The 11,008-nt window shown below is 42.6% G+C and overlaps 1 protein-coding gene across 1 annotated transcript; it reads right to left on the minus strand.

The window, feature by feature from the left end:
* Positions 1-202: 202 nt before the first annotated feature.
* Positions 203-1,558, minus strand: LOC100431950 (late cornified envelope protein 2D). Its single transcript, XM_009244143.4, has 2 exons — positions 1,458-1,558; positions 203-789 (listed from the first exon to the last, which is right to left on the minus strand). The coding sequence occupies exon 2, from the start codon at positions 767-769 to the stop codon at positions 437-439; it is 333 nt and encodes a 110-aa protein (XP_009242418.1). The 5' UTR covers positions 770-789; positions 1,458-1,558; the 3' UTR covers positions 203-436.
* Positions 1,559-11,008: the final 9,450 nt, after the last annotated feature.

Here is an 11,008-nt window from a genome sequence, read left to right on the forward strand (position 1 = left end):
CTTAGTGGAGAGAAAGGCAAAGCTGCCATAGCCACAGGTGACCCTCTTCTAGCTCCATCCACCCTGCATTTGGGGGAATCAGTTCCTCGGAGCAGCTTTTCCTGTATCACCTACTCAGGTCCTGTCCTTGATCCATGAAGAGAATTTCTCTGAGGCCCTGACCTTTGGAGGATGTTTGAAATCTCAGAAGAGAAGAGAACGACCAAGACAATTTGTGAGTCAGAAATCAGAGCTTTATTATAACATGAGGTAAAGAAGGAAAAGAAAACCTGCAATTGAGGTGCTCCATCAAGTGCAAAGTTCTCCCAGGGAAGCCCCATGAGTCTTTGTGGTCCCTATCCACCCATGAATGGAATGAGAGGAAATGGAAAGAGTTAAGCATCAGGCTGTAGCAGGTTCTTAAACATTCTGTCCAAAGAGTTCTTCTTAGCCCAGGTCAGCAGCAGCCCCCAGAGCTGTGGCAGCAGCCAGAGCCCCCGGAAGGTTCACTCTCACAGCAATCATGGCTCTGGTGCCGGCGCCGATGGAAGAGATGGGGCCTGTGGTGGCTCAGGCAGCAGCCACCAGCCCCAGAGCTGCAGCAGCCCCCAGAGCTGGGACCACAGCAGCCCCCAGAGCTGGTACCACAGCAAGAAGAGACTGCAGGGGAACATGGAGCTGGGCACTGGGGTGGGCATTTAGGGGTACACTTAGGTGGACATTTTGGGGTACACTTGGGAGGACACTTGGGAGGGGGCTGGCACTGCTGCTGGTTTTGCTGGCAAGACATCCTGGCAGAGTTTAGTCAACCTAAAAGATAATAATGAAACTCTTTAAATATTTCAAACCAAGGATCATATTATACCTCTTCTAAAATCAGTGCATGTGTAGAAGAAGAATGATATTCAGATAATACAGTCACATCAGTAACCTGAAAGAAACAACTTGAATCTTTCCTCCAAATAAAAGCACATACATTAAAAAATCAACAGAATGAACTTCGTATTCTTCCTTTCAGGGGAAGCTGGGATTACTCTATCCTCACAAGCCTGAGTAGAGTATTCACAGCTCCATGAAGTACCTATTCCCTTAATACAAGCCCTAAGGACCAGCTAGGTGTTGCAGAACACACCAGGAGGTCCTCTGGAAAAAGATTTTGCAATGAAACCCCCAGATAAAAGACCCTGGCTTGAAGTATTTGCCAGTTTCCATGGTGTAAATATGCCCAACACGGCAGTTTTAAAGTTACCAACATGAAGTCACTAAACACAGGATTGGAAATGATGTGCACAGTTAGCTTTCCCCACCTGTATGAGCCCTGGTAGGCCTCAGAGCCTCAACAGATTCGAGGCAGACTGAATTCCATTCCTGCTCAGTATGGCAGAACACAAGCACACAGCTCTTTCTCCAGCCTATCTCCATCCTCCCCATCCCTCTGCCTTGCTCATACCCCTCTGGTATCCCAGGTTGCCACTCACCCTGGTCACACGCAGGAGCACAGACACGTCCCTGGGGAGTCAGAGCAGATGAAGTGCTGAAGCTGGATGTGTCTTTTATAGGGCCCAGGCTTGGCTCTGAAAAGAGCAGGAGGTGGCTCTTGCACAACCAGGCACGTGCTGGGTCATTCCTGACATTCTCCTGCCTCCTAGTCCCTGCAATCCAAAGAGGCCTCAGGAGCTTCCAGGACTCCTCTCTGGGGCTGTGGTCTAGAGAGGCTTTAGCCAGTCAGAGCCTCCACCAGGCGGTAACCCTAAAGAGTTAACTTAGGGTACCCAAGGGACCCATGCCTGGACAAGATCCTGTTCCCTGCATCTTTTGTATTCGTGTCCTCTGAGGAAACATCAGTTCTGAGCCACAACATTCCCTGACCTTGTAAAAGTGTTGCATTATGACCCCTTCCACCCTGAGCAGTTTCTTTTCCATGTCCTGCTGTGGATCCAGCCATCCCAGGGGGCTTCTACAGCCTTGGTTCTTTCTAGGCATCCCTCCCTTGCCTAGGCTCTCAGCCCTTCCTCCTGGCCTCTGTGTTTCTGCTTTTCCTCCGACTCACTGTGGCAAGCAGATTCAGTGGATTAAATCTGAGTTGATTCTGTGGTCTAGAGCAAAGAATATGATTGAGAATAAACAATTCCCTCTAAAATCAAAATATTGCCTTTAGTCGGAGGAACTGTATTGAATGTGCTACTGGAATCAGAAAACTTGCCTATGCTAACTGAGTGATCGCTGGAAATTGCTACAACAATTATCAACAATTGCTAGAGTGTCACTATGATACTCACAATGAGTATCAGTTCTCATATGTAATGGTCGTTATAAACCAGGTATACCTTTCTCACTGAGCTGTTTTTAATATTAAGTGAGAAGTAAGAAAGAGCTTAGTGTGACACTATGTGCCTGATAGACACTTAATAAATATGTGTTTAAAAGAAAAACTAATGCCATGTATTGGATACTTACCCAGGTCTTATGTGGCATTCACTGTCCATATAGAACCCTTACAAGACACTTAGCTTATTTGAAAACTCCCTTAGGAAGTAGACATCATTTCTTGTGGCTTCTATGGAAAGGGAACTCCTTTCTTATCATGAAGTAGAGGGTCAGAAAGGGGTCTACTTACTCAGAGTTCTGATTCAGGGTTGCACTAGACAGAGTTACCCATTCATTTATTCACTTATTTTAAACAGATATATGGAGGATGAACTTTGAAAACCTTATGCTAAATGGAAGAAGCCAACCACAAAAGACTGCATTTCTTATGATCCTATTTATATGAAATGTGTAGAGTAGGCAAATCTGTAGAACTAGAAAGGGAATGAGGCTTTAGCCAGTTACAGTCTCTCTCAGGCTGGACCCCTGAAGAGCTGACTTAGGGCATCTGAGGAACCAGAGCCTGGACAAGATTCTGTTCCCTGTATCTCCTTTTACTTTTATGCACATCCTCCGAGGAAAGATTAGTGGCTTCCAGGTACTTTAGCAGGCTGGGAGAAATTAGAACATTACAACTAATTGATACAGGTTTTCTTTCTGGAGTAATGAAAATGTTCTAAAATTGTGGTGGTGATTGTCCAACTCTATGAATGTATTGAAACCCACTGAATTAACACTTTAAATAAATGAACTATATAATATGTGAATTATGTCTCAATGAAGATGTTGAAATTAGAATTGAAAAAGATAGTTATTCACACCTCTGATTAAAACAGAAACAGACCGTGCCTTGACATTGCCTAATGCTTACTTGGTGGTGGAGGGCGGTTAGGTAGAAAGCATAGTTTCCCATTGTCTGCTTCTACCTAAGGGATTCTACTCACCTATTTATCCAGTCCTGTTTTCAGACCTGATTCCTGTTCTCAGAGAGCTTTTACCTCAAGGATAAAGTAAGTCCACAGTGTGATTAGAGCAGTGAATTCAAAAGGCATTCTTTGAAAGCCTACAACATTCTTGGAGCATATATGTCCAAACATAGGGATATAGAGGTGAACAATAAGTAGCCCATGACCTCAAAGACTGTAGAATTTAGTGGCCTTTTTGAAGATGACTGCAGAAAAACTGGATACCAAAGAAGATGACGTTTGAGGCCTGAACCTCCTGAGTCACTATTTCCCAATGTGATTAAAAGATGTTAGTTCATTCCACTGTCTTCATGGTGATATCACCCTCAGCTTCCTCATACTCTTTGACAAAGATATTTGTAACAATGTTGTAAGTGAAGAAATACGGGAGGCAAGCCTGTGTGTGTGTGTGTGCATGTGTGCACTGTGTGTGTATGCTGTATTCATATAAAAGTGCAAGTGAAATGAACATGCACATACATGAGCATCTGTATTGAGTGGTTGAATAAGCAATGGAAGGACTAATGGGAACCGATCCTTTGGGAAACCAGAACTGGGAGATAAACGGCTCTTTAACATGCCCACTTTTTCCCTTTATACCTCAAAAAATGGTGGGAATTGGTTCACAAGTCACCTGACTATAGATATTCTTGCTTCTGTCTCCATAGTCTTCACATCATCATGTGTGATCTCTCTGAGCCAGGAGACCCAGTGGGTCACATTGCCTGTGCGCCCTCAGGGACCACCCAAATACTTAATTGCCACATGAGTGTTGGCGGGATCAATGCATCATTTTAGTACCATATGGACAAGCATGTAGGTGTCGTGAGAAGAATGCCCTGTGGGTGATTTCAAACATTTCATCTGAAGTTCATGTCATCTGGCAAGTCACTCTCCTGCAGGCTGGTCTCTCCAAGTAGCTCCTTGATTTGTCTCCCTGGGAACTTAAACTCCATATATTCCAGAAAAACACTCCCTAGCAAATGTGGGAACTTTATTTTATCTACAGTACGAGAAAAAGCCTTACCATGTCTTTTTATTTGTCATCCTTTATTTAATAGATTGACCAATCCAAAATTTTCCTGTACCATATCTTTGTAGGCCTTTTGATCTTTTTGTCAATACTGTCTAGCACTGTCTAGTGCTAGACATAGTGATAGGGAGGAGCACAGCAGAGGGGTGTTCTGGGCAAAGCAAGAATTGGCCCGTCTAGTATTTACATACATATTTACACGACCTAAAGTGGATCGGTTTTATACCTACCTTAATTCATCAATTCCATGATACACTCTTCTAACACTTGTTAACAGCCCTTAAATCAGTATATATCATATGATTGGTGGCACGTAATAGTTGAATTTGCAGCATTTTTTTCTTTCCTTGCGGTGCATGAAATAAGGGTGCCCCTTACAATTGATAGCCTCTTAAAGCTCATGAAATACAGTAGGTAGGAAGTGGGTCTGTAGATATGAAATGAAATGAGAGACAGAATTGACATTGGTTTAGCATTAGTTCTGTTTTTAAGAATGTCAGTTCTAACACTTTTAACTTGAGCTTATATGTTTCTTCATAGGTACTAATTCGATACTAATGTATTTTATAAACTGTCTGCCAGCACACCAAGAATAGGTTTAAAAGGGCAAAATTGTTCCCGTCCTGGCTCTAATTTATCTGACTTTATTATTCAATTCATTTTGAAACTCAGATACCTTGCCAAAAAACCACCAGCAATGCCAATGCCTTTAAAGGGCCCTCCACAGGGCCACTCCAGTGCACAGCCCAAGTTCACCTCTGAATCTTCTTGTGTGATCCCTGCATAGGAAGCAGCTGCAGCAATCATCAGTTCCCAGAGCTCCAGCTACTGTGCAGTGGTCAACAGCCTTGTCCGTGCTGTACTGACTACACTTCTGTGAAACCAAAGTGCAAAGGCCAAGGGCCTCCTCAGCCGCATGCTGCACTCCCTCTCTCCAGTCCTCCTAACATCACAGCTTTGTTGGGCTTACCATGGGGTTACCAAGTAGAAGGTTCTGTCTTCCCAATATTCTCCAAAGGTCTGTCCAGAAATTTACCTTTATCCTAAGTGAAAATAAAACCATCATGGCATGTTCTTAGTGTGTCCTGGTCACTGTTGACCCTCTTCTGTCTCTTGGGTCATATCTCCAGTGACCTCCACGTATCCTCTCAGTCTCTGTGATGGTTAATTTTGCCCAGGCTATGCTGTGTTACCCAGTTGTTTGATCAAACAGCAATCCACATGTTTCTCTGTAAGTATTTAATCAGTAGACTGAGTAAGCAGACTATCTTCCCTAACATGAGCCTCATTCAATCAGCTGCAGCCTTTAATAATGGACACTGAGGTTTCCCAAAGAAGAAGAAATTATCCTCAAGACTGCAATGTAGAAACTCTGCCTGTTTCCAGACTACTGCCTTGCAGAATTTAGACTCAATGCTGCGACATCAACTGTTATCTGAATTTCCAGCCAAGATTTTGGACTTGCCAGACCACACAGTCATCGCATAAGCCAATTTCTTAAAATAAATTTATCTCTCTCTTCTGTTTCTCTGCAAAACCCTAGCCAATTCAGGTCTACCTACTTCCGCATCTTCACCTGAGGTATAGGTTGAGTGGAGTTGTGCTTTTGGGTCAAATGCCTCCGTGTGTGTGTGTATATATATGCATACATACATGTGTGTACAATGATAAAAATAACAGAAAGTAATATAATAACTGATGCTTACTGACCGTCTATTTTGTTCTAGGTATTATTTAAGTGTTTTATACACATTATCTCATTTAATCCTCATACTATTCCTGTGATGTAGGTAGTATTAATATTCCCACTGTACTAATGAGAAAACAAAGGCTCCTAGAGCTAAACAAATAGCTCAAGTTCACACAGTTGGGAATAAAGTTCAGAAAATTTAACCAAAAAAATTTCAATTAGTTTAGTATAATGTCAACAGGTTTCTGAGAACAAGTTTACACACAGCATAGATATACTACCGTACACACACACACACACACACACACACACAATGTCAGACCATCTGTCTAGTCCAGATTGTCAATTATTTTGTTTGGTGGGATGAATTTTCCAGATCATTTATAACTACGCTTTCTAAATCCCTCTCCCATACCAATTCCCTGCCAACCTCATTGTCTGTGTACCTCTCTTATATGCAATATCTATGCACTTACTTCTTAATCAAAACCAAGACAGAACCCATCGTTTTTCATGACCCAGACAGCACTATTTATAGGCTATCATGGGATAAAACTATGTTAATTACATATGATCACTACACGCACACACCAACACCCTCACTGCCTATGTCCATTTATATCCAGTATTTCTTTCTAATCATTGGAATTAGAAGAATGTCAGTGTTAGATGAATAGGGCACATTAATTAAATATTCTATTTGCAATCACTGCTTATCCATGCCTTGGGATTCCCTGGAGCAAGGAACTATTTCCAAGAATTCTGTGCTGAGCAAATTAGGTAACTATTAAGCAGGTCTTACGAGAGTAAATGAGAGAAGGATATGATCAAATGAATTAAAAGAAAAGAACATCTCTAAAGAGAAAACAATTTGAGGATTTTCTTGGGCTGTCTCCCATTAGTAAATTCAATAATCAGAGTTTATTAATTCACTCTCATACACACTCAGCAAGTATTGTTGACTATGTGGCCAACTCTGGGGATACTACATGATATGAAAGGAATATAATATCTGCCCACTGTGACTATATTCTTCAGAAAGGATGGAGGGACGTGGATGAAGAGAAGGGCATGAGAAATAGAGGCTCATTTTGTGCAGTGTGGGAACTAACACAGAAACATTAGTATGTCAGGCAAGAAAAGCAGGGAATAGCTGTTTTAAGTCTAGCCTGTTGAGAAGAACTTACCATAAGCTGTTTGAATTTCACACACAGTAAATAGTGCATGCTTTCCCAGTTTAACTCCAGAGAACTTGTTGAGACCACAAAATGTAGTTAAATCACCTAGATTTGGAGTCTGAGAACCAGTTACTTGCCTTAAAACCTTAGAAGTGTGCCCAAAATTGTCTGTGCATCTGTCTTTTCATCTATGAAGTTGGAAAATAGCTGTAATTTCCTAATAGCAATATTGTGTGAATTAATTGTTATTTTGGTTGAGTTACACCTGAAACACTTATAAGAGTGCATATCTTATAACAAGTAAAAAAGTTTAGAATTACATAGTTTTACTCTTTCTGTACATAGTTCTGAATTAGGTGTGAAGAATGAGCAATGCAACCAGTGCGGGGGTGGACTAGGATTGAAATCTGACCTAGCAAGGTCAAGGAGCAACCATGAAGTGGTAACATGGGGAACTTCTTTCTGAATATTAATGGGTTTGCCAATTATTTACAAGCAGAGGGAGAATTGTTTAGAAAATGAAAAGTAGCCTTATCCTAGTTTACACATGTGTTCTGTTCAGCTGAATTCACTTCCAGCTGAACTCATGTTGAGATATCCTGCCAACTGAGCCAGCAACAGTAAGAGTCCCTCCAACAGTAAGAGTCCCTCCAAGAGCCGGCCGATATGCTTGTCCCTCAGTTTTTCTTAGCCCTGGGGGTAGTGTTGGTCCTGCTCTGGGAGCAGCTGCTCCTGGAGTTAGCACAGGCAAAACACAGTCAGCAGACCTTGGCTGCAGAGCTGCTGCAGCAGCAGTGACAGAGCCTGGGGAGTCAGTGAGAGAGCAGCGTAGCAGCTCTCAGGCACTGCTGTGGATCTCAGAGGGTCCGAGTTGAGATAACCACACACACAAGCATCCATCCTGGCCCAGAACTCCTTTTCTACTCTCCCCTCTTCCTGGGCTGACCCTCTGGGGACTCAAGAGGGTGACCAGGTAGAATTTTCACTCGATGTGGAGGTGAAAGTGCTCTCTGGGGATTCTGGCCCAGGTGACAATCTATCCACCTTTTCCTTTTCACAATGTGTTCTGGTTACTGTTGACTCTCCTCACTTGGGTCATATTTCAGATAACCCAGAGTTAATCATCTGTCACCCTCCCACTCTAAATACCTTTGAAAGAGATGCAGCCATAACACCAAGTATGGTTTCTGATTGGACAGCACACTTCTTCTCAGAGTCTCACCCTCTTCCTGCCCTTGAGAGATGATCCAGACCCCTGATCCTTGGCCTACTTCTGGGTGATGGGCGGATTAGAGGTGGGGAGACAGGCAGAAGTAACCTGGAGCTTCCTCCAGGCTTCCATAAGCCAGGTCTTGTGCCTGTCTCCAGGGAGCTCCCCACAGCACTCCAGACCTCAGCTGCAGGCAGTAAATTCCCCTGCCTAATCAACCTTCCAGGCAGATTTGCCTCAGTGCATACAGCAGAGACCATAAAGGTGGAAATGTGGGCAGGACGTTCCTGAATGTTGTGTTAAGAGGTTAAGAGGTAAGTGAAGTGTACCCAGAGAGTCTGTGTCACTATTTCCAGAAACCAGCAATCCAGCTGTCTTTACTCAGCAGGTTGAACTATATCAAGAACTATTTGATTGGATGTGTACACAATGTGCGTGCTCCGCTTTATTCTTAACTGACATCTTTAAATTTTGTCCAGAACCACACCACGTCCAGATATCAAAATTTATACTTCTCTATCCCTTCTGTACATACAAGCAGCCAGTGAGATTTAGGAAATTGTTGAGACTTTAGGAAAGCTCCGGTAAGAGGCTCTATTGGGGTCAGGGCCTTTTACGCACCCTTTCTCTTTCTTCAGACCTGAAGTACAGTGTTGCAGATCAGAACTCCATCAGGCATCTTGAGATCACCAACTGTTTCCAAGGAAATAAGCACTAATAATGAAATGACAAGACAGAGGGGTATCCATCTCTGAAGACTCTGGGGAACCACCGTACCAGCCATGGACTACTGACCTCTGACTTAATCACATGTGAGTGGAGATAGCCTGCTCTCCTTTTTAAATTGCTGTGATTTTGAGTTCCTGTGATAGTAGCAGAACGTAATTTCTAACACACATGCACACATGCCAAACATAAGATAAGATGCAAGTAAAAACCAATAGTCAGATTGGAAATTATTCTGTGTATGGAAGTTTAGATAAAGAAAGGATTATGTTCACCACGAAAGGAGCACATGGAGGCCCAGATAGCAGGCCCACTGGAGAAGGGAAGGGCCTGTGAGTTGCTCTTACTTAAGGCAGAGGTCCCTGAAAGCATACTTGGGTGTCCACCCCTCCACAGGCCAGCCTTCACCTGCCCCAGGCAACCTTAGGTCCCCTGCTCGGTGTTCTATTTTATACTGTTTGAGTTTTTTTATTTGTTTTGTTTGCTGACATGTAAACACTAAGGACAAGGGAAAACTTCTTAACCAACTCCGGAAACCCTGAAGCTATGAAAGCAAAGAAAGTCATATTTGAGTATTTAAAAACTACAAGTATTTCCACAGCAAAAGTTATTATAAACAGAGTCAATTAATTATGATGTATTAAATATTTTAATAAAGACAGATCAAGGTTAATATCCCTGATATATCAAGAGCTCTTGAAAATTGAAAAGAAAATTTTAAATCCTATTACAAATTTTGTAGAAATGGCCAATGTACATATTTATGGAAGCTCAAAATTACTACTGGTCAGGGATTTGAAAATTAGTTAATAATGAGACTGGCAAAATAATAAAGAGCATTAAGTCAAATAAACTGACTCAGTGCAGAGGGTGATTTAAAATGCAGACAGTACAGAATCTCAAACTGGTTAATCAGCCAGGTTTTTGTCTTAGTGGCACTAAGGGTAAGTAAGAAGCTAAACATATTAATAAGAGGCTCCATCTCTGTCAAAATCCATCTTTGCTGAATCCATTATCTTCATGTCGACACCTGTCAGCCTGAACGTAAGAAGTACTAGCCCTTATTTCCCCTGCTGTGCCCCTGCTTCCCTCCCCTTCCTCTATTAATACTTAAGATGCCCCACCCATCCTGGCACTTCTCCCCCCTCACATTCTGAGGGTGGCTTGGCAAAGAAGATAAGTATTGAAGGAGGAAAGTTCTATTCTTTCGTACAGCATTTTGTATTCTTTGTATTCTTATATTCCTTATATTCTTTGTATTTTCTAAGTAACACTTCCATGTTTTTTCATTTAATATCTCCATCACTCATCACTCCCCTGCCCAGCACATGGGCCAAGTGGCAGGACAGCATCCTGGGACTCAGATCTAACACTGTGAGGAACTGAAGCCAGGTCTCCAAGGCAGCAAGTCAAAAGGCTGATCTTAACCAGACTCATGAAAAGGAGCTGAGTGACCATGGGCTGTACTTTACAGGAGGAAGGGTCTCAACATCCGTTTCAAGCATTTTATCCAACTATTGATTCTAACGGCAGGAAAGTTTGGCTTCATAGAGATGTGTTCTTCTCCTTAGAGAAGAACAAGTCTGCAGAGCTTCCCAACCTTCCCAACGTCTGGATTACACAGAAAATTAGAACATGTGTCTGGCTTAGTGGAGAGAAAGGCAAAGCTGCCATAGCCAGAGGTGACCCTCTTGGAGCTCCATTCACTCAGCATCTGGGGGAATCAGTTCCTCGGAGCAGCTTTTCACGTATCACCTACTCATGTCCTGTCCTTGCCTCATGGAGAAAATTTCTTTGAGGGCCTGACCTTTGAAGGACATTTGAAATCTCAGAAGAGAAGACAATGACCAAGACATTTAG

The sequence above is a fragment of the Pongo abelii genome, chromosome 1 (genome assembly GCF_028885655.2).
Source record: "Pongo abelii isolate AG06213 chromosome 1, NHGRI_mPonAbe1-v2.0_pri, whole genome shotgun sequence".
Classification (NCBI taxonomy): domain Eukaryota; kingdom Metazoa; phylum Chordata; class Mammalia; order Primates; family Hominidae; genus Pongo; species Pongo abelii.

What these genes read in the sequence shown, in the direction of transcription:
- LOC100431950 (XM_009244143.4), bottom strand. Translation starts at nt 769, where the DNA reads ATGTCTTGCCAGCAAAACCAGCAGCAGTGCCAGCCCCCTCCCAAGTGT.